Genomic DNA, 26,862 nt, shown 5'->3' with positions numbered 1-26,862 from the left:
TTATTGGAGATAACACTGATCTCGATAAAAAACCAATGCAGTGAAGTAATAGCTACTATTTATTGAATTCCTACTATGTACTTCACACACTGTTCCAGGTCTGTTAGTCTCCAGTAATGAAAAAAAAAAGTTTATTTATTTGTTTGTTTGTTTATTTGGCAGTGCCGGGTCTTAGTTGCGGCACGTGGGATCTTTTACTTGCGGCATGCGGGAATCTTTTAGTTGTGGCATGCGGAATCTTTAGTTGAGGCATGCGAACTCTTAGTTGTGGCATGTGGGATCTAGTTCCCTGACCAGGGATTGAACCCGGGCCCCCTGCATTGGGAGTGCAGAGTCTTAGCCAACAGACCACCAGGGAAGTCCCTCCAATGACTTGGAGTCTCCAAGTATCAATTTTTAGGTTTTTTAAAAATCAATATTTTCGTTTGAGGTTTGTCTTTGGGGGCTGGGAATGGTGGCGGATTATGTTGTTTTTAAACATAGCCTGGTTGGCAAATTCACTTACTGAATTATCTTTCCATTTACAATTTGTCCTCTAAATGCAAGGACAATTGTGTCTGTATTCTAAGACTAACCGTGAAGAAACCTGTATCGCAAAATGTTTTACCAATTTGTATTGAGATAGGACATTGAATTCTGTTTCGGGAAAAGATCCCATTCTCCAAAATCTTTTGCCACTTCAGCATTGTTGGTGTTTTTTTGTTTTTTTTTTTTTAATAAGTTTCTGTACCAAACCCTTAAATGTGGATCTAAGCACATGACTTACTATTTCAGCCCTGGTGAAATGCATGATGGAGGGCAAGGGAGAAATGACACAGGTAAAGTGAGTCATCTCAGAATGCAAGTTCACTGAGGGTAGGAGCTTTGTCATGTTCACTGTTCTATATACAGAGCCAAGAACATTTGTTGAATGAGTGAATGTTAGGTCTGTCTGCCCTTACCATTGTGGTTGTAGCTCAGAGGAATTTTCATTGATGGTACAGAAATCCTCCTTTGGAACCTGGATCTCATGCTCATTGTGACTGGCTGTTTCAGGAATAGTTGGCATAAGGTTTATTGGAGTATTGTCTGGATTTTTGCCCTTTTTGTAGCTGTCACTGCTCCAGGGAAAGGAGGCCAGTTTTGGAGAAAATTTCCTCATGGGTGACTTTGGAGAACTCTCTGATTTCTCCACTTCTTTTCCTTCTGAAAAATATAATTAGTCACCAGTTCAGATAGAAACAGAATCTTCCTCTTGGCTCAGGGCTGAATTTGAGCAGGGTGATCCTGAGGAGTTACCTGGAGAAACAAAGAGTCTTGCTGTGGAGACTGCAGTCCCAGCCTCATTTTCTGCAATGCACTTGAATTCCCCAGAATCTTCAGGAAATGCTTCTGCGATAATTAAGGTGCACACTTCCTCTGGAAAGGGGAGAGAGTCAACTTGACCAGAGTATTTGGATCCCTCAAATTAACAAACAGTGTGGGAGGATGTCAGGGAGAGTAGAGGTACTGGGAATAAATACTGTATTCCTAAGATTTAAAAAAGTCCATCTGATTAGTTTTTTTGTCTTTGAGTGGGCTCATGAAGATAAATCTTAAAAATACAACCTAAAATAATCCCAGCATGGTCCCTAACACCTACTTCTTAGACACATCTGTTTTTTCTACTACACTATGAGTTTCTTAAAAGCAGGGATTATACTTTATCTCTTGAATTCTAGATTTCTGTAGCTTTAGTGCTTAGCATAAAGGTCCTATAGAAAGATTTTCTGAACTGACCTAAAGATTATTATTGCCATGGTAGTTAGACAGTGATGGCCACTGTGTGATGGGCACCACACATACTTCTTGGACAGTCAACAATTTGGATGTATGATGTCAGGACACCTCCTTACTGCCTCTGTATGTTGCTCATGAGGCACAAATAATATGCCAAATGGAATTAGAGGAAGAATTTGTGTCCTGTGAGGGCAGGGACTCCTCACTGTGAAGAACGGAACCTGGCCATAGCCTGTGTCTAGTAAATACATGTTGAATGAATGAATAAACGAATAAATACACTGATAAATCCCAGTTATCTTGCTTCTTCTGTTGTATCAGTTCAAGAGTTGGCATAGGGTAGCCTCAAAACTGCTCCTGAAGGCAAAAGTGGCTTAGGAGACAAAGTCTTCTGATGCTAAATTTGGTTTAATTATTTATTATCAAGATGTTGAAAAATTGTGCTTACCAGGAATGGATGATAAACAAGCTTCTGAAAGATAAAACAATAGAGAGAGAATTTAAATGATGACAATTTAGTTGGGAGAAGGGGCCATGTGTGAAATAACTTGAAGCAAATACAACGTTGACTGAAATCTTGAGTCACAGGCTGTAAATTCTCTAGAAACTCGGAAAAGGTACATAATGGAATGAACACTTGGCAAGGTGCTAGAAAAAAAAACTGTATTTTAGCCGTATTCTACCACTAGATTGCTCTGTGACTTTGTGAAAATTACTTTACTTCTCTGGGCCTTAGTTCTTCATTTCTAATAGGAAGTAAGACCAGATACATCTCTTCTCTGAATGTGAACTGTTGCTGAAACACTAATCCTGAGGTGGCCTTTTTCTCCCGAGAAAATCCTTTTCTTTTACTCTTTCTAATTAAAATAAAGTTGAATATTACATTATAAAAATACTGTAGAAAACTACACAAAAGGTTAATAGTTTTCTCTGGGTGGTAAGAATGTAACTTTAAATTTCTTGTACATTTTATATTTTTCTAGGTTTATTATAATAGATATGTATTACTTTAGTTTCAGAAAATGCAATAAATGTTATTTTTAAGGGAAATACCATGTTGTGTGATAGAGGCGTTTCTTCCTAAATGTGATGTGCAAATGTTCACTTGTTTTGAATTAATATTTAAGTGAGTATATTTTCTTCACTTGATGCAAGAAATACCTTGGCTTGAACCTTGGCTGCAGCATTTACTAGCTTTGTGACCTTCAGCAAGGTGTTTAGCATTTCTTATTTCAGTTTTCTTGCTTATAAAATGCAGATGATAACGCATACCTCAAAATATTGATGTGAGGATTAAATGAGAAATTGTTTATAAAGTATAAACTCAGTGTTTAGCATGAGGTAGATCATCATACTTGTTACCCTTCCCTAAATTAATTATTTGGTAGGAAACTTACACCATAAAGTATTTAGAAAGTTATACACCAGTTTTCATTTGTTTTGCTCTTTAAAAAATATGTTTATTCTCACATTTTTTTTCTTGTTTGTATACCAAGAACTGTTTAGGAAGATAAGGTTAATCTCTGAAAACAAACTAGTCTTTTTACAGCTATTAAAACTATTGTTTAGTCAGAACAAAACAGTTGTTTTGTTTTCTTTTCTTTTTTGGTTGTTTATGTTGAGGAATCATTTGGATTAGAAGTAATTGTTTAGCAGTAGCAATCTTTGAGCCTGTAACAAATCAGCTATTAAACATTAAAACATGAATTAGATTTCAAAGTTAATCAGAATGAAAAGTAAATTCAAAAGCTTATCACTGTACTTTTTCTCAGAATTCGGAAGTCATCTGAGTCTGCTATCTGCTCTTTCTCTCTGTACCAGTGAACTTTAACTGTGGCTGTGGCCTGGACTCGGCATTCAAACACGACACACTGACCTCTGGTTGTAGACATGTCTTGAAGATGCTGAAGAATAAACACAGAATTCACAGAATGGAAGAAACTGTTTCGCCATATACAATGATTTGGGGTGCCAATTGCAGTAAGTGTGCATGCTTTTCATCATAATTATTGACAACTGACTGTACCTTAATCAAAATAAAGAGCTTGCTGGGCATCTTTTGTGCTTTATAATGTGCTTTACAGTCAGGTATAAGTTTTTATCTCAGTTTCATGGAGTTTAATGAGAAAGTTGGCTCTTCACTTCCCCAAGAGCCATTTTTCAAGATAGAAAACCAGTTACTTGAAAAGTCTTCACTTTGTTGTGTTATTTTATTGAGTACCTATGAAGTCACAGATTTAATCTTTATTATTGGTCAAGCAGCATGGGCAGTATTGTAATTTGTTAAGGATTCTGAATCATGACTTAGAGGAATTGGGCCAAAATCACAACTTTGCCACTAGCTGGTTGAAGCTCATCATAGGAACTTGGAAGACTCTTAACCTTTGTAGAACTCATGTTCTTTGTGAAATAAGGCTAGTAAAATGCTCAGCCTACTTGAGGTTTTGAGGCTCATTTCATAGAAATAATCTGAAAACTTTAAAGAATGAAGAGTTACATTGATATATAAGAAGTGTTTATTAACAATAGCTAGTATAGTCTCATAATGCATATGAACAAGTGGCATTTGTTGTAAATTTACCCCTTAAATTTAAATCCTAATCTCTCTCCTCTCCTATTCTCAGCTCCAGGGTCCTCTAGAATCTAGAATTACATTTCAGATTATAACTTGGCCCTCAGACCAGAGAGAGAGAGGATCAGAGGCCCTTCTGTCAGGTGAGACCTAGTTAAGACATAATGACCACCAACCCAGCCCTTGAGCCTGATGCCCAGGGCTGCATATTACAGGGAAGGAATGCAGCAGGAGACTTGTGGAAATAATAGACGCTTGTGCCTGATGGCATCTGCTGAAAGCGGGCTTCCAGAATTGATAGTAGTGCTCCTTACTCTTAATGACATTGTTTTCTGTGTCTCCTATCCTGTATCTGGTTAAGTCCCTGCCATGCTTCTCATACCTTGGGCCAGCAATGGCAATAGTTCCAGTTCTGTTAGGTTTGGAACAGAGAGCCCAGAGAAGATATCAACCTTAGCTTGATTTGACCTAACTGATTGAATCCTGCTGTTTCCAGTGAGTGATAGAGGAGGCTTCTCAATCCTGATCTCTGACTGTGACCCAAGCAGGAAGTAGATATGGCTTTGCTTGTTGACTACTTCAGAAGGGCATCTTATGGCCAGTTAAGATAATCTGATGAATCTTGAGGTCAGGCAGAGCATTGTCTGCTTGGAAAGGACAGTCTAAGCATTTCCTTCCAGAGCTGGAGGATTGACACAGAGCAAATATCTAAAGAGCGTAGGATAAACCATGAGTTGCTCTGTGACACTGAACAATAATTTCATGCTTTCTGGGACTCAGTTTTCTCATATATAAAATAATTATAATCTCTGAGGTCCTTTTCTAGTTTTCTTTCCTTCTTCTTTCACCTTTGATAATCCCCACAATTTATCTATAAAATCCAAACTGCATCATGCAGTGTGGATAGGTTACCTTGGTAAACACAGGGGCTACTACACAAGTGGATCCCGACAGGCTGCTGCAGGGACTCTGCATCTGGTTTAAGAAATAGAAGAGACACTATCATCCATATTGTCAAGGCCCCAAAACCTAGGTGCATGGTGGGCATGGACTAACTGGATCATTTTTAGCTGTTACCGACCACACCCTAAGTTTACTTTCTGAAAAGGCTGATGCTCCTAATTTAAATGTCAGTTTGGATGTCTGCTCCAATGCCACCCTTTTTTCTCTCTCCTCCAGCATTCCATTAGCTGAGATGGTGAAATACAACACTGGGAGATTACATTTGAGAAATGAGTATTTAGAGACTGTGTATTAAAGGTTTAAATAACTTCTAAATTTTACTGACTAGATTTTTTTCCTTTCTCCATACAGTTGTTCTTGTTGTATCTTTTAGCTTTTTGAAAAAGCATTTCCCCCTTTTTTAATTAAAAGGGAATTCATTCCTTGGATAGTTGGAATATTCTATTATGGGACTGAGCTCCTAGAAACCAACTGTCCCTTATGGTCTGGCACACAGACAAATGGCCAACCCACAGAACTACCGTGGAGTTATTTCTGAGACCCATAGATTTCTTTCTTGTTCTTTCTGAGGTCATGCAGCTGGAGGCTCTCCCTATGTGTGCTTTTCAAGAAAGTTGCATTGATTCCTTCCTCTCTGGGCCTGTGTCTCCATTACCGGAACCCCTCAGAAAGCTTTTAAAACTGAACCTACCCTCTGGGGGTCAATACACAGTGGTTGAACTAAGGTAGAATAACTTGATCTGATATTGGAGGTTTCATTAACAGGGGAACTGATGGTCAGAGAAACTCTAGTGGTTTTCTTCTTTATCCTGTGGGGGAAACAAAACCAAACACAATCCAGTTAAAGAAAGATTAGAGGTGGCTTTGATAGAAGTGCCTCACTGAAAATACATTTGAATGTTTGACATTTTTTACCTTTAGTCCTTATTTTTCTTTTGATTTGCATAATAATTCAAGTAATTTTTGTTTTTGAGCAAGTATTAGTGGATTATGCCTCCTAGTAGTTTTGCTTTAAATTTCCTTTGTCTTAGTCCCGTAATCAGTGGGCTGTCACTAAACACTTAAACTGTGCAGAAGAAATAACTTATAAAGCAAATAATCACTTTGCACTTCGGGAAGTTGATAATTGGTATATTTTTTTAAAAGTAGAATTCTCCCTATATTCATATGCAACAAATGCACATTCACATTTTGTACTTACTCTGACATTTCTGTTGCATATTCCAAGCATAATCCCAGAGAGAAAATGTTTTCTTACTTCTCTGGGTACTTACCTAAAAGAAAGAGAAAAACGAAATTCTATCTAAATCTGATGGAAATTTAATGAAATTTAGTTCAAGTATATTGTATTCACACTAGGACCAGCAAATTAATTACAAACGGCAGATCAATCCAGAACATCTGAATTCTTGACTAAGGATGGAACTTCTTTAATGTTTGCAGTGTAAAAATTCCAGATGTTTACCTTTACGGAGTTATGATGCTTGCACCCAAAAGAAGTGCTGAGTTATTTCCCAAAAACATCATTTCAGAGGGCATATGTTAGTGTCTCTGAATTTACATTTTGATTTCAAGTCTTCAGCATATTTGTTATAAGAAATCCATTGAACCTAATTAAACTTAAAAGCTTTTGCACAGCCCAGGAAGCCGTTGAAGAAACGAAAAGACAACCTACTGAATGGGAGAAAATATTTGCAAATGATGTGACCGATAAGGGGTTAATATCCAAAATATATAAACAACTCATACAACTCAACATCAAAAAAACAACTTGATTAAAAAATGGGCAGAAGATCTGAATAGATACTTTTCCAAAGAGGAAACGCAGATGGCCAACAGGCATATGAAAAGATGCTCAACATTGCTAATCATCAGGGAAATGCAAATCAAAACCACAATGAGATATCACCTCACACCTGTCAGAATGGCTATCATCAAAAAGAACACAAACAACAAATGTTGGCGAGGATGTGGAGAAAAGGAAACCTTTATACCCTGTTGGTGGGAATGTGAATTGGTGCAGACACTATGGAAAATAGTATGGAAATTCCTCAAAAAGCTAAAAATAGAACTACCATATGACCCAGGAATTCCACTGCTGGATATGTATTTGGAAAAAACAAAAACACTAATTCGAAAAGATACATGCAACCCAGTGTTCACAGCAGCATTATTTATAGTTACCAAGATATGGAAGCAACCAAAGTGTCCATAATAGATGAATGGATAATGAAGATATGGTGTGTGTGTATATATATATATATATATATATATATATATATATATATATGGAATACTACTCAGCCATAAAAAGGAATGAAATTTTGCCATTTGCAACAACATGGATGGACTTGGAGGATATTATGCTAAGTGAAATAAGTCAGAGAAAGACAAATACTGTATGATATCACTTATATGTGGAATTTAAAAATTATGACAAACTAGTGAATATAACAAAAAAGAAGCAAACTCACAAATATAGAGAACAAACTAGTGGTTACCAGTGAGGAGAGGAAGGGGGGAGAGGCAATATAGGAATAGGGGATTAAGAGATACAAACTGTTATGTATAAAATAAACTACAAGTATATATTGTACAATACGGGGAATATACCCAGTGTTTTACAATAACTATAAATGGAGTATAACCTTTAAAAATTGTGAGTCACTATATTGTACACCTATAACTTATATAATATTCTACATCACCTATAACTCAATTAAAAAAAAGAAACCCATTGAAACACATTGCTGTGCTTACTATAAGGAAGGGATGTCAATGTTCATATTATCTCTTTGATGCTTTAATAGAGAAATATATCTCAATTCTTAGAATCAGGAATAATTGGGCTTCTCCTGTGCTACTGGTTTCGTTTTTCCTCATAGATACCATGGATCTTAATATTGGTTGTATTTCCTTCTGTATTAGCTACTTGAAAGTCTAGTGCTCACTTCATGAAAGCCAATAATTCAACAGAAACTAGAGTCAGGATTTCCTAAATCTGTAATCTGATGCTTTTTTTTTTTTCATTTTATATATGCTGATTTATTTACCCAAACCAACATTTAGATCACATGACCCCACAAAGAACTTTTATTTCCACATAGAAGAGGTAGCTTGGCAGATGTAGACTAGTTTGAATAACAGAATACTGTAATTTCCAGAAAGCCATTGGTTTATGGAAATGGAATGAAGTTGTAACTATTCCAAAAATCCAGGCTATGTAGTCAATGAAAATAAAGTAGTTCCAACTTAAAAAGTCTTGTATTTGATACTGTCATTAGGACTAGATTTATCTAATCTCCTTCTAATCTCAATGTATAATCCCGTAATAGTTGGTGTCTTTTTTTAATCTTTAAAAACCCCTTTATCATCTCAAAGCTTTATAACTGTTTTTAAAATTTATTTATTTATTTATTTATTGGCCACGCTGCGCGGCATGTGGGATCTTAGTTCCCTGACCAGGGATTGAACCTGTGCCCCCTGCATTGGAAGTGCGGAGTCTTAACCACTGGACCGCCAGGGAAGTCCCCTTATAACCATTTTGGACTTAGTTTGCTTTAGACTAAAATTTTGGTGATATAAAGGATTTACTATTTCATGTTTTATTTCCTGTGATGGATAATGGCTACAGAGTGTACATTTTATTATTATTTAAATTTTACCTATATATTATGTTTACTCCTTTCTAAGCATACAGTATTTTATAATACATTTGTAAGATTAAAATAAATCTGTGGGGACTTCCCTGGTGGTCCAGTGGGTAAGACTCCACGCTCCCAATGCAGGGAGCCCGGGTTCGATCCCTGGTCGGAGAACTAGATCCTGCATGCCACAACGAAGATCCCGTGTGCTGCAACTAAGACTTGGCAACAGCCAAAATAAATAAATAAATAAATAAATATTTAAAAAAAAAATCTGTGAACTGGAACTGCTTTTTTAAAAAGGGTTAGTTGGTTGTTTTTTAATTTTCAAAGAACAGATAGAATTTTTCTTTGGTAGTTCAGAAGAAGATAGCTTTAGTTCTGTGAGCTAAAGGGATTGCAAACATGCACAGATTACCTTTATGTCCAAAATTGGGCACGAAAAGAGTTTATAACTATGGACTCTCTAAACAGAGTAGCATCAAACCATGAAGTGTTAGCTGTATTTCTTTGACTTGGATCATTTTTGTAATGAATGAAAACTTCACAAACACCTCAAACTTTTGAATTAGTGAATACTTCTTGATGTCTCCTATGCCAAGACCCCAGGAGCAACACAAGGGAGTTTAGAGTTAGCTGGTACAATGAAAGTATATGAAAAGCTCACTAATGCACAAGATGCATGATAATAATAATATAAGTACTATCTTAGTAATACCGTAAGACATCAGAAACACTAAAGTCATAAGACATTAAATAGTGCCAGTGACATCACAAGACAGCATGTAATCACCCCACAGGCTGTTGGAAATAAGTGCTATGACTTCAAAGGAGACAGAAGCTTGATCAGCATAGGAAAACTTCCTGCCCAGGGTGGACCTTCGGTTTTGAAGAATGTTAAAATTGGAAAAGACAAAGTGTGTATGTGTGTGAGTTGGGGATGGGAGTTAGCCGGTGAATAGTGGTGGGGGATGGGTAGAAAAACGAAGTAACATTCATGGAACACTAACTGGTGTGCCAGTACTGTGCTTTTCTCTTTATCTCATGTGGGGAAAGCATTCCATAACCATTCAATGGCATGGAATGCTCTGGGATCAGATTGCCTGGATTTGCGATTTATTAGGTATATTAAGTTTCCCTCTAAGCCTCAATTTCCCAATCTGTAAAACAGGCACAATAATAGTGTTTATTTCTAGGGTTGTTTTGAGGATTAAATGAGATAGCCTACAAAAGCATTTAACTCATATTTGTGCCACATATCAATCACTCAGTAAATGTTAGCTGCTGTTATTATTGTGATGGTGATTGTTATACGTAGATCCAGGGGAAGTTCCACCTTTCCTCAGAGGTTTCTAATCTAGCTGTCTTTGATTTTTCTTCCTTGTGAACTTAGAACGCTTATAATACACCTTTTTTTGGGGGGCTGCACTGTGTGGCTTGCGGGATCTCAGTTCCCCAACCAGGGATTGAACCTGGGCCATGGCAGTGAAAGCCCGGAATCCTAACCACTTGGCCACCAGGGAACTCCTTATAATACACTTACGTTTTTAATTATTTACTATTGCATACTTTCATCTGGAAGTTCCTTAAGATCAGGGGTCTTTTCGTATGTTTCCCATCCCCAAAGTATCTAGTCCAGATAGTAGGCGTGGAGCTGATTGATTTTATAGATTATTGCATAAGGAGATGCTGTGAATAGTTGTCCTAGGAGGTATGTGTTGGTTTGTGCCATTTCCCTCAACCCCATCCCACAAATAATAACAGTTGATATGGAAAGATTCCTCCTCTTCTAGAAAAGGGAACCCTCCTATGCCATTAGTGGGAATGTAAATTGGTACAGCTGCTATGGAGAACAGTATGTAGATTCCTTAAAAAACTAAAAATAGAGCTACCATATGATCCAGCAATCCCACTCCTGGGCATATATCCAGAGAAAACCATAATTTGAAAGGATACATGCACCCCAGTGTTCATTGCAGCATTATTTACAACAGCCAGGACATGGAATCAACCTAAATGTCCATTGATGGAGAAATGGATAAAGAAGATGTGGTATATTCCATATACTATGGAATATTACTCAGCCATAAAAAAGAACGAAATAATGCCATTATTTCGTTCATGCAGCGACATGAATGGACCTAGACATTGTCATACTGAGTGAATTAAGTCAGACAAAGACAGATATCATATGATATCACTTATATGTGGAATCTAGAAAAAGGTACAAATGAACCTATTTACAAAACAGAAATTGAGTCACAGATGTTGAAAACAAACTTACGGTTACCAAGGGGGAAAGGTGGGGGAGGGATAAATTGGGAGATTGGGATTGACCTATACATGCTACTGTATATAAAATAGATAACTAATAAGAACCTACTGTGCAGCACAGGGAACTCTATTCAGTACTCTGTAATGACCTATATGGGAATAGAATCTAAAAAAGAGTGGATATATGTATATGTATAACTGATTCACTTTGCTGTACAGCAGAAACCAATACAACACTGTAAATCAACTATACTCCAATGAAAAAAATCAATTAAAAAAAAAGAAAAGAAAGATTCTTCCTCTTCTAACCTTGGAAGTAAGTCCTCATACCACACCAGCCATCTTAGGTGAAGTTAAGCAATCACAGAATTGCAGGGACTTCCCTGGTGGTCCAGTGGCTAAGACTCCGTGCTCCCAATGCAGGGGGCCTGTGTTCGATCCCTGGTCAGGGAACTAGATCCTACATGCCGCAACTAAGAGTTTGCATGCTGCAACTAAAGATCCCACATGCCACAACTAAAGATCCCGCATGCCACAAGGAAGATCCCACACATGGCAATGAAGATCCCGCATGCTGCAACTAAGACCCGGCGTGGCCAAATAAATAAATAAAAATATTTTTAAAAATTCAAAAAAGAATTGCAGACCAAGAGAAGACATGGGAAATCTTGTCTAACATCTTCAGAGAACTAAACTCTAAGGGTCATAGAGGTTATGTATTTGCTCAAGGTCATGCGGTCTGTTGGTAGAAGAGTCAGGATTAGAATCAAAATCTCCTGTTTTCTAGTGCAATCCATATGGGCCTCTAGCAAATTGACTCTATATTACCAGATAAATGTAAAACTGCAGATATTAGTCTGAGTAGTTAAAACTGTAGTGATTTTTTCTTTTATCAGGATAGAGCATTTTTACGGTTCTGAATTCACTGGGTAATGGAACAGTCTTTTTACTTTGTATATTAGCTCCTTGAGGGCAGAGACATAGTCTGTTTTGTTTACTCTTGTATCCCTAGTGCCTAGAATAGTGCCAGGCACATAGGAGATACTCAATAAATATTGGTTGAATGAATGAATTTGTTAGCAATATTGGCTGAGACATCAGTTGAGAATGTTTGTGGCTTCTAGAGATTCTAACCTTTAAGTATCAGACCCCGGAAAGAAACCCTATAAACAGCAGGGAAACTCTGGCTGTGGCAGGAAAATAAAAATGAAATTCTTCCCCTTACGGGAAGAGCAGAATTAAGTAAAAGTGTATATGAAACATGTGGAACATCTTGGAAGAAACATACGTTATAAATAAATATTAAGGTCAGTTGGTTCAAGAGGCTAGAATTTCCTTTAAGCTCCTTGGCACATCTTGAAGGAGAAGCTAGAAAACATCAGCAGAATAGTTTCAGTGGTGGATGAGATTCAGGTCTTTGTCCACCTTGAAATTGTCCTATGCCCCCAGGCTAATGAGAAAAAAAAGAGAAAATCCAGTTCTTATGAAGGTAAGGCCCCCTAACATTCCAGATGCTTCCTGTTCTAAGCATGAACAATCAAACTTTATGTGCAAGGCACCAGAGAGCCCATGTTGTCATTTAATCAGTGGGGTGAACAGGCCAGGCAGGATTTCCCATGTTCTGTCCATGATCATCCAGCCAATGAAAGGAGACAGTGATAACTAATAGAACCAGGAAATGTCCTGAATCTTACTTTGGGATATGCCACTGGTTAGCATGAGTTGAATAGTCTGTGTCTGAAGATGATACAGAAATGGATAAAAATATAGAGAGGCCAGATAGTATGGGAGAGAGAGTACTAATTCATGACTGAGGAAATCTAGATTTTGATTCTAGATCTATCATTAATTAGTTACATGACTTGGGCAAGACCCTTTAGAGTCTCAGTTATATCTAATGAGAAGTGAGAAGGTTTCTTTTTAAATATTTAAAATATTTGATCCTGCTTTAAAATCTCTGATTTTCATAATTACAGGAGTAGATGAAATTCCATCAGAGCATAATGGAAAGAAAGATGAACATTGGCACTAAAGGCAAAACCAGTCAACACTTAGGTCTGTGGCTTAAACTGCCACTCCAGAATGCAGAGGTTTGAAAAATGAGCTGTGCTTTAGGAATTACTTAAACAGTTTAAAGTGTGATTTATTTATGAAAACAAATCTTTCAGAACTCATTTGGGTTAGTGATAAAACCAAACCAAACATGAGAACATCCCTCTTCCTTCCAGAAAAGGAATATTTCTTTAAAAAGCTCACTCTTAAATATTGACTTCTCTTGCCAAAGCCACTGCAGTCATTACATTTGGTTCTCATGTATTTCCCTCTAGAGGATAGAAAAGGAGGTTTTCAGAAAGAAAAAACCCTTTTGCTTGACTGCTATGAAATAATACCACCCTCTAGAGTATCAAAATGAAAATGTGGATTCAGAATATGTGTAGGCCCTACATGTGACCTGTCCTGAAGTGTTCCTTCTTGACTTTAGGTAGCACTGGGGATGTCCTTGAGAGAAAAAATAGCTAGGGATTTTACTTTGGTGATGAGTTACGCTAGCAGGCTTCATGTCTCACGTAAATGGTAACCTTTGCTGAGTGTAACCCTAGCTCTTTGAAGAGAACACAGAATTAGACTCCACCAAATGAAGAGTCTAAGACCTTGGCAGTCTTACCCTGGAAAGATGACAAGATACATAGAGATCATGAACAATGGTGAGGCCCTTATAACACTGCCTGAATAGGATGTCTGCAGAGTTATACCAGCTTCATGGATGTAATGTAGGTTCAGTGGTCTGAGAAATAGAACATCAGGTCTATTTAAAAGTGAACAACAGAAGACTCAGATAGTAGCTATATTAGGCAAAAATTGGGGGAAGAGAGCGAGGTAAGGCAGGTTAGCAACATACAGTATTTCTGATGTTTCAAAATGTCACCTTAGAATACTTAGTGAAAATTCACACAATAAGCTAAATTTGGTGCATTCTTTTTATTTTTAATTTTATTTTTTTACTTTTATAAATGTATTTATTTATTTTTGGCTGCATTGGGTCTTTGTTGCTGTGCGTGGGCTTTCTCTAGTTACGTGGAGCGGGGGCTACTCTTCGTTGCGGTGCGCGGGCTTCTCATTTTGGTGGCTTCTCTTGTTGTGGAGCACGGGCTCTAGGCACATGGGCTTCAGTAGTTGTGGCACGTGGGCTCAGTAGTTGTGGCTCGTGGGCTCTAGAGCGCAGGCTCAGTAGTTGTGGCGCACTGACTTAGTTGCTCCGCGGCATGTGGGATCTTCCCGGACCAGGGATAGACCCCATGTCCCCTGCATTGGCAGGCGGATTCTTAACCACTGCGCTACGAGGGAAGTCCCTGGTGCATTCTTTTTAAATGTTACTTAAGTTATTTGATTTGATGGATGAGTTTGCTTTTCCAATTTTTTTTTGTTTGCCTATTTTATGACTTAGTATGTATTTTAAATATTTATCTCCTATTTGATAATAAATGCCATAGTAAGTTACCTTTATTCAGAGAAAGATAATTAATATGAAGTGTCCACAAAGCAACAGATATGGTGGAAGACATTTATTTTTCATTTTATAGTATTTCTAACAGAACACAAGGAGAGAGGAAAAACAGTTGAGGATGGAGGTACATGAGTTAAGTCAGAAAAGGAGTTGTGAATTGTGTGTATGTTTGATGTTTTCCATCACTCTTATTTATTTATTTATTTATTTATTTATTTTTAACGTCTTTTTTGGCGTATACTTGCTTTACAGTGTTGTATTAGTTTCTGCTCTATAATAAGGTGAATCAGCTGTATGTATAGATATATCCCCATATCCCCTCCCTCTTGCATCTCCCTCCCACCCTCCCTGTCCCACCCCTCTAGGTGGTCACAAAGCACAGAGCTGATCTCCCTGTGCTATGCACCTGCTTCCCACTAGCTATCTATTTTACATTTGGTAGTGTATATATGTCAGTGCTACTCTTTCACTTCGTCCCAGCTTCCCCTCCCCCCGCCCCGTGTCCTCAAGTCCATTCTCTACATCGGTGTCTTTATTCCTGTCCTGCCCCTAGGTTCATCAGAACCATTTTTTTTTTTTAGATTCCATATATATGTGTTAGCATACGGTATTTGTTTTTCTCTTCTGACTTACTTTACTCTGTATGACAAACTCTAGGTCCATCCACTTCACTACAAATAACTCAGTTTCATTTCTTTTTATGGCTGAGTAATATTCCATTGTATATACGTGCCACATCTTCTTTATCCATCATCTGTCGATGGACACTTAGGTTGCTTCCATGTCCTGGCTATTGTAAATAGGGCTTCAATAAACATTGTGGTACATGTCTCTTTTTGAATTATAGTTTTCTCAGGGTATATGCCCAGTAGCGGAATTGCTGGGTCATACGGTAGTTCTATTTTTAGTTTTTTAAGGAACCTCCATACTGTTCTCCATAGTGGCTGTATCAATTTACATTCCCACCAACAGTGCAAGAGGGTTCCCTTTCCTCCACACCCTCTCCAGCATTTATTGTTTGTAGATTTTTTGATGATGGCCATGCTGACCGGTGTGAGGTGATACCTCATTGTGGTTTTGATTTGCATTTCTCTAATGATTAGGGATGTTGAGCATCCTTTCATGTGTTTGTTGGCCATCTGTATATCTTCTTTGCAGAAATGTCTATTTAGGTCTTCTGCTCATTTTTGGATTGGGTTGTTTGTTTTTTTTTGATATTGAGCTGTATGAGCTGCTTGTATATTTTGGAGATTAATCCTTTGTCCGTTGCTTCCTTTGCAAATATTTTCTCCCATTCTGAGGGTAGACTGAATAATTTGCTGATGGTTTTGAAAAGTTCTTAAGGACGTTTTGGTACACAGGAAATTCTAAAAATGCACCTTATCATTTCTTCCCCGGTTTATCTAGACCATTTCCCAGCAACAGTAGGTCTTTATTTTTCCAGATCTCTTGATCATTTACCATACTGCCTTCACGTTTGATCACGTTTCTCTGTCTTTTGTTCTCTCTCTATTGCTTTTTATTTATTTATTTATATTTATTTATTTATTTACTTATTTATTTTGGCCATGCCATGTGGCCTGCAGGATATTAGTTCCCCAATCAGGGATTGAACCTGGGCCATGGCAGTGAAAGCGCCGAGTCCTAACCAGTGGACTGCCAGGGAATTCTCTCTCTCTTGCTTTTTAGAAAAAGAAACCACTTCTTTTTATTTTCAGCACAGTTAAAGTAATGTCAAGGGTGGGTTGCTATTTTCTAGATGACTAGAAATTTTACTTAATTACATTCAATGTTTTGCCTCTTCCTAACGTTTAGTCAAATTTCTTGATTTAATACAGTGCCAAGGAGATTATCAATTATGTCTTTCCATGTTAAATACTCACTGTCCTGGTTCTCATGGTTTCTCCAGTAGCTAAACAGTGTTTTGATATAAAGCTGTTTTAAAGGATAACTATTACACTCTAACTAGCATACAGATTTCTATTTGGATATCTCTGTGGCTGAACCTATACCATACTTGGTTTCCTATTGTCAAGGTCCACATTGTTCATGGCCTTTCTCAGACTGCTTCTCCATCAAAGGATATGATGCCTGATCATGAGTTAGGAATGTCACTACTTCCTCCCCCTGATGCTAAGATCCTAGTTGGCTTGGAAACAACTGGGACATATCTTGAAACTCTTGCTCACTGAGGGGCTCTTTGGGGCATGTGATCTTTCTACCGTTACTTGATGTTTTAGGTCAGGAATTCAAGAAGCATTAGCTGGGCAGTTCATTTCCGATCCATGTGTTTTCAACTGGGGCAGCTGGGCCTAGAGAGTGCAATTATCCAAGATGGTTTCTTCACTCACAAGTGCGGCACGTTGGTGCTACTTGGCCTCTCTCTCTCTCTCTTTCCATATGATGTCTCTTCCTCCAGGGCCTTTCCATATGGCTTGGGCTTTTCACAGCATGGTGACCTCAGGGTAATTGGATTTCTTACATGCAGGCTTAGGGCTCTAAGAGCAAGTGTTCTAAGAATCTCTCTCTCTTTTAAAGAAAAACTTTCTCTACTTTGTTTTGTTGTTATTTCTTGGACCCTCATTTATGGCAGTACAGGAACTAGTTTTAAAAGACTCAGTTTGTAGAGTCCTTCTATACAATAAATTCAGACCTTAGGCCTCAAATACTAAGATAAACAGATGTTTGGTTTGAATTATATGGCAAACCACTTTGTACTTTGTTTTGTTAGAGAACTTTCAAGTTTAGTGAAAGATTGGGCTTAAGATTTTTTTTTTTCTTATTTGAGGATAAAATAACCAGCTCTGGGGCAAAGGAGCAGTGGTGGCAGAGACCTAGACTCCAGGAGAATAATCTGCAACACTTCTGGTCTCATTTTCTAGCACCCCCAGTGACTGCTGGTCAGAGATGTTAGGAGAAAAATTTCCTAGAGTTAAGAGTCTTACTGTCTTGGAAACAGTCAGCAACTTTCAATCCCACTTTTGGCAAGTTGACAAAGTTTGTATTTTGCAAACTCTCTTCAGCCCCGCAACCCTTTCCTGCACACACTTATAGTGTTTTCTTCCTTTAGACGTAGCGCTCCAAAGTTATCACACCCTCAAGGCCACATCAGTACTGACTTGTTTTATACCAATCCTCTGATAGACTGTTTCAGACAAAGACACAGATTTCTCCATGAAGACATTCCAGTCCTGCCGTTGTCTTTAAACAGGAAGAGCCATTATTTTAACACAAATGACACCCTCTCCAGTGGTGACACTCTGAAGCAGACAAGCCAGTTGTCAAGTCATCTTAGAGGTGGGGGAGATTAGATTCCTTCTAATGTCTTTCACATCCTGCTAAATTCAGAAGAGACTGATATTTAACCCTAGAATTTTTATTTCCTTTGATATTTAGCCTAAAATAGAAAGAGGATGTTTGTCCTTTCTGATGCTACTGGCTTAAGTACATAAGTTTTTATGTTATAAGGTCATGCTCAATTTTTAAAAGAGGCTGTTCCATTTCTGTTTGTCCTCCTCACACACATACAGAGTTATTGCGAAGAGGAATGCTATGTGCACAAGGACAGCTAAGACCACATACTGTCATTAGCTGGGAGTCAGGTTACCCAGCACATGGACAGTGGCATGTGCTAGAGCTATGTGTAACTAGAAGAGTCCTAGAGAGGGGAATCTGTAGCATTAAGCAGGCTTCGCAAATTAAAAAAAAAAAAAAAAAAAGAAAGATCACGTACAACAATCCTCTCTGAGCTTGATTTTAAAAACTTAAATGAGGTTAATCACCAGCACTGTACTAACCACTTTGTATGCATTATCTCATTCACTCCCATAAAACCCCCAAGATACAGAGATATTATTGTTCTCATTTTACAAATAAGGAAACATAAGCTTAGAGAGGTTATACAAATTGCCCAAACACACATAGCTGGTAAGTGGTGAAGCCAGGAATAATATCTGCACAGTCCATATCTAGAGCAGAGGGCTTTTAACCTCTACTATAAGAAATATACTTCTTGACCTGTGTACTCCTTAGGAAATAGGAGGAAAGGGGATCTAAGTTCCAATGAAAAGCCTAGCCTTTGTCAAAATTCAGTTAGTTACTCTTGTATGGATCTATTTCTTGATTCTGTCTTCTGTTCTGTGTTTCTATCCCTCTTCTAATACCCCACTGTCTTGCTTACTGTAGCTCTAAAGCTTTGGGTTTAGGAGGGACCTTATAAGGATATGAACAGAGATGTCCATTAATAATCTTCTCATATACAGGACACTGGGTCAGAAACTTAATTCTGACAGTGGTCTCTGTTTATTGCTTAGATGTGTAAGAAATTAGATGTGGTGTTGAGCTAAATCAAACTGGACAGTGTGTAAAAAGCTGTTTGCAAAGTGTGAGAGAGATGTGTGGTGACTATATTGATCCCATTTTGGGGATATGAAATAGCTTCGGGTTAAAGCTCCAAAGACCCATATCAGAGAGCTTGGGAGAGGCAGAACTGAAAATGTGTTCAGTAAATAAAAATATTGAGTCCCAAAGGGCAAATTCTTACTAGGTCCAGCCCCCCTCACTACAGAATATGGTGTAATGATACCCCACTTCAGTTCTCTCAAGAAAGTTACCAAAAATATTTGCAAACAGTGCGACTGACAGGGCTTAATTTCCAAAATATACTAACAGCTCATACAACTCGACAACAAAAAAACAAGCAACCCAATCGAAAAATGGGCAGAAGACTTAAAGAGACATTTCTCCAAAGAAGAAATACAGATGGCCAATAGGCACATGAAAAGATACTCAACATTGCCAATTATTAGAGAAATGCAAATCAAAACTACAATGAGGTACCACCTCATGCAGGTCAGAATGGCCATCATTAAAAAGTACAAATAATAAATGCTGGAGAGGGTGTGGAGAAGAGGGAACCCTCTTACACTGTTGGAATGTAAATTGGTGCAGCCACTGTGGAAAACAGTATGGAGGTTCCTCAGAAAACTAAAAATAGAATTACCATATGCTCCAGCAATCCCACTCCTGGGCATATATCCAGACAAAACTATAATTTTTATTTTTATTTATTTTATTTTTGGCTGCATTGGGTCTTTGTTGCTGTGCGCAGGCTTTTCTCTGGTTGTGGCGAGCGGGGGCTACTCTTTGTTGTGGTGCGTGGGCTTCTCATTGCAGTGGCTTCTCTTGTTGCAGAGCACAGGCTCTAGGCACATGGGCTTCAGTAGTTGTGGCTTGAGGGCTCTAGAGTGCAGGCTCAGTAGTTGTGGTGCACAGGCTTAGTTGCTCCACAGCATGTGAGATCTTCCCAGACCAGGGATTGAACCCGTGTCCCTTGTGCTGGCAGGCGGATTCTTAACCACTGTGCCACCAGGGAAGCCCAAAAGTATAATTAAAAAAGATACATGCACCCCTGTCCTCATAGAAGCACTATTCATAATAGCCAAGACATGGAAACAACCTAAATGTCCATCGACAGATGCAATGGATAAAGAAGATGAGGTACATATATACAGTGGAATACTACTCAGCCATAAAAAGGAACAAAATAATGCCATTTGCAGCAACATGGATGCAAGTAAAGATGATCACACTAAGTGAAGTAAGTCAGAAAGAGAAAGACAAATACCATATTATATCACTTATGTGTGGAATTTAAAATATGACACAAATGAACCTATCTATGAAACAGAAACAGAATCAGGGACATAGAGAATAGACTGGTGGTTGCTAAGGGGGAGAGGGGTGGGAGAGGGTTGGATTTGGAGTTTGGGATTAGCTGATGCAAACTGGTATATATAGAATGGATAAACAAGGTCCTACTGTATAGCATAGGGATCTATATTCAGTATCCTGCGATTCACCATTATGGAAAAGAATATGAAAAAGAAGGTATATATATATGTATATCTGAGTCCTTTGCTGTACTGCAGTAACTAATACAACATTGTAATCAACTATACTTCAATAAAAAATAAATAAAAAAAAATAAAGTTACCAAAGAATACACAAGGGGTGGGGGCAAGGGTAATTAGGACAGCTTATCAGGACATCTTTCTTCCCTAACTTCCTTCTTTTAGCACAGTTTAATTAGCTCATTGTCACCTTGGCAATGTTGAACTGTGTGAAAGACCAAGAAACTGAATACAGAGTAGGAGAGAGAAGTGTGACAGTGACAAGCTCATGGACGCAAGGGCAGTTGGAAGTGCCAGGAGATGGAAGTGTCACGATAGTAGACACATGTGTAGAGCAGGAGCTTTTCGAGGAGGTAATAGAGAAGCTGGGGTTTAGAGAGGACTGAGAGAGGAAGTCAGGCTTTGCAGCGTCAGACTTAATCTCAGGGCTGTCCCTGGTCCCTACAGTAGCTTCTGGGACAGTACAAAAGTGATGTCCCTTGGAATCATAGAATCATGGACTCTTAGAGCCCCATATGACCTTGGAGTCCATCAAGTAAATCTAGCCCCTCAGTTTTAGTTTAAAGGGGACTTACAGTGACTGTCTAGTTGATCCCAAAACAATTTTAATATTCATGTCAGGCTTTAACATCCCTTTCTTTTGCAGTTTCCTCTCCTGTGAAAAATCCTGTTCATAAAAGACCCTGTGTGTGTATGTCCTTGTGTGTTTGTGTGCATATGTTGTCTATGTTGGGTCTGGTTTGTCAGACAGCAGAGTGAAGGATGGTGATTCTAGTTACTTTTTTAGCTGCAGATCTGAAACCAAATTAGTTAATCCATAGATATTTAGTGAGTATCTGCTCAGTGTAGTCCTTTGTTTCTGAGGGCTGGACAGCATATCTTAGGCACATAATTTGGATAACCCTTTGCTTTCTAGGTGCTTACATATTCTACAGGGAAATAAATAATGATGATAACAGTCCCTCAAGCACCACAGAAAAGCACTCAAGGGCTTCCCTGGTGGCGCAGTGGTTAAGAATCTGCCTGCTAACGCAGGGGACACGGGTTCGAGCCCTGGTCCGGGAAGATCCCACATGCTGCAGAGCAAGTAAGCCTGTGTGCCGCAACTACTGAGCCTGCGCTCTAGAGCCCACGAGCCACAACTGCTGAGCCCACGTGCCACAACTACTGAAGCCCCAGCTCCTAGAGCCTGTGCTCCGCAACAAGAAAAGCCACCACAATGAGAAGGCTGCGCACCGCAAGGAAGAGTAACCCCCGTTCGCCACAACTAGAAAAAGCCCGCGCACAGCAACGAAGACCCAACACAGCCAAAAATAAATAAATAAAAATTTTAAAAAAGCTAATAAAAAAAAAGAAAAGCATTTAATAGTTTTACAGTGGTTCTCAAAATTTAATGTGCATATGCAGCACCTGAAAATCTCGTTAAAATGCAGATTCTAATTGAGTAGGTCTGGGTGGGGGCCTGAGATCATGCCTTTCTCACAAGCTCCCAGATAAAGCTGATGCTGTTGGTCCACAGACCACACTTTGACAAATAGCATGGCAAAGTGTCTTAACATTGGTTAAAATGTGAGGCATGCATAGGAAATACAAGTAAGTCATTTTAACAGGAGACAGAAAGTTGGAAAGATTGGTTAGGATCAAATCCCCAAGAGCTTTGAATGCCAGGGTAAGGTTTTAGATGATAGGGTTAAGGAATCATTGCAGGTCTGTACTGGGTATAGAGTGACCTGATAGGACTTAAGGGAGATTTATTTGTCATCATGTATAGAACATATGGGGTAGAAGTTTCGTATTAGGTATCAAGTAGCAGAGACTCAGCTCCTGGCCCGTAATGCCAGATGAGGAAAATTGCAGAAAAGAGAGAGGAGAAGATTGGCAATAAGGAAGCTACCTGCTTAAAGACTGACCCTGGGTTGGGGGCTGGAAGTTGTTTGGATCATAAATCTCTTTTCTCTGCCCAGATTCCAAGAGATCCCTGCCAATCCCTTGGAATTCTGGCCAGTTCTACCAAGCTATAGGAATTACCAAATTTTAGAGAAGTAGAGTACCATAAAATACAGTCAGCACTAAAACTATCCTGAGTATAATTTAATTCTTTTGATTCATAATGTATTTTTAGGAACTTGGGATGTTCTATGCAACTGAATCTTCCAGAAAATTGAAACAAACCTGTGAGTGCCAAAAGATTTAAAAAAGTAAAAGTTGTAGATGCTTAGGGCAAAAATTCTAAAAATGCAGAGTACGGAAGGTATAAAGTGAAAAATAAAAGTTGACCCTTTCCTCCTAAAGCAACTAGAGAAAGAAGAACAAACAAGACCCAAAGTTATTAGAAGGAAAGAACTCATAAAGATCAGAGGGACTTCCCTGGCAGCACAGTGGTTAAGAATCCGCCTGCCAATGCAGGGGACACGGGTTCGAGCCCTGGTCCGGGAAGATCCCACATGCTGCGGAGCAACTAAGCCCACGTGCCACAACTATTGAGCCTGCGCTCTGGAGCCTGCGAACCACAACTACTGAAGCCCACGCACCACAACGAAGAGTAGCCCCTGCTCACTGCAACTAGAGAAAGCCCTCACGCAGCAATGAAGACCCAACACAGCAAAAAAAAAAAAAAAAAAATCAGAGCAGAAATGAAATAGAGACTAAAAAAACGATAGAAAAGATCAATGAAACTAAAAGCTGGTTCTTTAAAATATAAACAAAACTGATAAACCTTTAGTGAAACTCATTAGGAAAAAAAGGGAGAGGGCCCAAATCAATAAAATCAGAAATGAAAAAGAAGTTACAACTGACAGCACAGAAATACAAAGGAACATAAAAGCCTGCTATGAGCAACTATATGCCAATAAAATGGACAACCTAGAAGAAATGGACAAATTCTTAGAAAGGTGCAGTCTCCCAAGACTGAATGAACCACGAAGAAATAGAAAATATATGAACAAGCCAATTACCAGTACTGGAATTGAATCAGTAATTTAAAAATTCCCAACAAATGTTAAGTCCAGGATCAGATGGCTTTACAGGTGAATTCTACCAAACATTTAGAGAAGAGTTAACACCTATCCTTCTGAAACTGTTCCAAAAAATTGCAGAGGAAGAATCACTTCCAAACTCATTCTGTGAGGCTGCCATCACCCCGATAACAAAACCAGGCAAAGATATCAGAAAAACAGAAAATTACAGGCCAATATCACTGATGAACATAGATGCAAAAATCCTCAACAAAATACTAGCAAATCAATTCCAACAATGTATTAAAAGGATTGTTCACGATAATCAAGTGGGATTTATCCCAGGGATGTGAGGATTTCTCAGTATCTGAAAATCAATCAATGGGATACACCACATTAACAAATTGAAGAATAAAAACCATATGATCATCCCAGTAGATGCAGAAAAAGCTTTTGAGAACATTCAACATCTATTTATGATAGAAACTCTCCAGAAACTGGGCATAGAGGGCCTACCTCAACATAATAAAGACCATATATTACAAACCCAGAGCTAACATCATACTCAGTGGTAAAAAGCTGAAAGAATTTCCTCTAAGATCAGGAACAAGACAAGGATTCCCACTCTTGACACTTTTATTCAACATAGTTTTGGAAGTCCTAGCCACAGCAATCAGAGAAGAAAAGGAAATAAAAGGAATCCAAATTGGAAAGGAAGAGGTAAAACTGTCACTGTTTGCAGATGACATGATACTATATATAGAAAATCCTAAAGGCACCACCAGAAAACTACTCATCAATGAATTTGGTGAAGTTGCTGAATACAAAATTAATATACAGAAACCTGTTGCATTTCTGTACTCTAACAATGAGATATCAGAAAGAGAAATTAAGGAAACAATCCCATTTACCATTGCATCAAAAAGGGTAAAATATCTAGGAATAAACCTACCTAAGGAGGCAGAAGACCTGCACTCTGAAAACTATAAGACGCTGATGAAAGAAATTGATGACCATACAAACAGATGCAAAGATATACCGTGTTTGTGGATTGGAAGAATCAATATTGTTAAAATGACCATACTACCCAAGGCAGTCTATAGATTCAGTGCAATCCCTATCAAATTGCCAATGGCATTTTTCACAGAACTGGAGCAAAAAAATTTTTTAAATTTGTGTAGAAGCACAAAAGACTCCGAAGAGCTGAAACAATCTTGAGAAAGAATGGAGCTGGAGGAATCATGCTCCCTGACTTCAGACTATACTAAAAAGCTACAGTAATCAAAACTGTATGGCACTGGCACAAAAACAGACACATAGATCAATGGAACAGGATAGCCCAGAAAAATTCCACACACATATGGTCAATTAGTCTACGACAAAGAAGGCAAGAATATACAGGGAAGAAAAGACAGTCTCTTCAATAATTGGTGCTGGGAAAACTGGATAGCTACATGTAAAAGAATGAAGTTAGAACATTCTCTAACACCATATACAAAAGTAAACTCAAAATGGATCAAAGACCTAAATGTAAGACTGGACACTATAAAAGTTCTAGAGGAAAACATAGGCAGGATGCTCTTTGACATATATCTCAGCAATATTTTTTTTGGATCCATCTCCTAGAGTAATGGAAACAAAACCAAAAATAAACAAATGGGACCTAATCAAACTTATAAGCCTTGGCACAGCAAAGGAAACGATAACAAAATGAAAAGACAACCTACAGAATGGGAGAAAATATTTGCAAATGATGTGACTGACAAGGGATTAATAATACAAAATATACCAACAGCTCATACAGCTCAATATAAAAAACAAACAACCCAATCAAAAAATGGGCAGAAGATCTAAATAGACATTTCTCCAAAGAAGATACACAGATGGCCAAAGGCACATGAAAAGATGCTCAACATTGCTAATTATTAGAGAAATGCAAATCAAAACCACAATAAGGTATCACCTCACACCAGTCAGAATGGCCATCATCAAAAAGCCTACAGATAATAAATTCTGGAGAGGGTGTGGAGAAAAGGGAACCCTCCTACACTGTTGGTGGGAATGTAAATTGGTGCAGCCATTATGGAGAACGTATGGAGGTTTCTTAAACTACAAATAGAACTACCGTATGATCCAGTAATGCCACTCCTGGGCATACATCTGGAAAAGATGAAAACTCTAATTTGAAAAGATACATGCACTCCAGTGTTCATAGCAGCACTACTTACAATAGCCAAGACATGGAAGCAACCTAAATGTCTATCAACAGAGGAATGGATAAAGAAGATTTTATATATATATATATATATATATATATATATATATATACACACACACACACACACACAATGAAATATTACTCAGCTATAAAAGAATGAAATAATGCCGTTTTCGGCAACATGGATGGATCTACAGATTATCATACTAAGTGAAGTAAGTCAGATAGAGAAAGAAAAATATCAGGTGATACCACTTATATGTGGAATCTAAAATAATGATCCAAATGAATTTATTTACAAAACAGAAATAGACTCACAGACATAGGAAACAAACTTATGGTTATCAAGGGGGAAAGTGGGGGGAGGGATAAATTTGGAATTTGGGATTAACAGATACACACTATTATATATAAAATAGATAAACAACAAGGACCTACTATATAGCACAGGGAACTATATTCAGTATCTTATACTGACCTATAATGGAAAAGAATCTGAAAAAGAAACTGAATCACCTTGCTGTAAACCTGAAACATTGTAAATCAACTGTACTTCAATAAAAAATAAAAATTAAAAAAGCTGACCATTTCTAGTCTCTAATTTCTATTTTTAACAATTTTTACTATTCTTTCTGATATTTAATCATACATATATATAGCTATGTATATAATTTAATTTTCTTTTTTCATAAATGTAATCATACTATTTATATTATTCTACACCTTGCCTTTCCACTTAATATATCTGGGTCATCATTTGATAATAGCACATAAAAATCTAATTTTTTCTTCTAAATTCCTACATAGAATTTTTATATGGTTTATAATAGTTAATCAGTTCCCTATTGAAAAATATCTGGGTTGTTAAAAACAGTACTTAAGTGAGCATCTTTATAAATAACACCTTTGCATGCTTTTTTAAGTATATCTATAGCAGTGGAATTACAGCGGAAAAAAGCATATGCATTTTGAAGTTTAATAGTTATGGCCACATTGCCCTTTTCTAAAATGGTACATTCTCAATAGTTATTTGAGAATCACTTCCTTGTAATCCTCATAATT

General features: G+C 37.9%; 1 protein-coding gene across 2 annotated transcripts in view; it reads right to left on the bottom strand.

Annotated features, from left to right (window-relative positions):
* Window positions 1-782: 782 nt before the first annotated feature.
* The window catches only part of LOC103008499 (palladin-like), a 29,405-nt gene continuing 3,325 nt past the window's right edge, over window positions 783-26,862 (bottom strand). For both annotated transcript variants that reach the window (XM_057540965.1, XM_007172196.2), the window contains exons 2-8: window positions 6,495-6,567; window positions 5,985-6,102; window positions 5,243-5,305; window positions 3,521-3,662; window positions 2,207-2,230; window positions 1,279-1,398; window positions 783-1,185 (exon numbers count right to left, since the gene is read on the bottom strand). In XM_057540965.1, coding sequence (XP_057396948.1) covers window positions 938-1,185; window positions 1,279-1,398; window positions 2,207-2,230; window positions 3,521-3,662; window positions 5,243-5,305; window positions 5,985-6,102; window positions 6,495-6,502 — 723 coding nt within the window. In that variant the 5' untranslated portion in view covers window positions 6,503-6,567 and the 3' untranslated portion in view covers window positions 783-937. The remainder of the gene's footprint in view (window positions 1,186-1,278; window positions 1,399-2,206; window positions 2,231-3,520; window positions 3,663-5,242; window positions 5,306-5,984; window positions 6,103-6,494; window positions 6,568-26,862) is intronic.

Source organism: Balaenoptera acutorostrata, chromosome 2, assembly GCF_949987535.1.
Source record: "Balaenoptera acutorostrata chromosome 2, mBalAcu1.1, whole genome shotgun sequence".
NCBI lineage: Eukaryota > Metazoa > Chordata > Mammalia > Artiodactyla > Balaenopteridae > Balaenoptera > Balaenoptera acutorostrata.
This window is presented reverse-complemented; position numbering and strand designations above follow the sequence as displayed.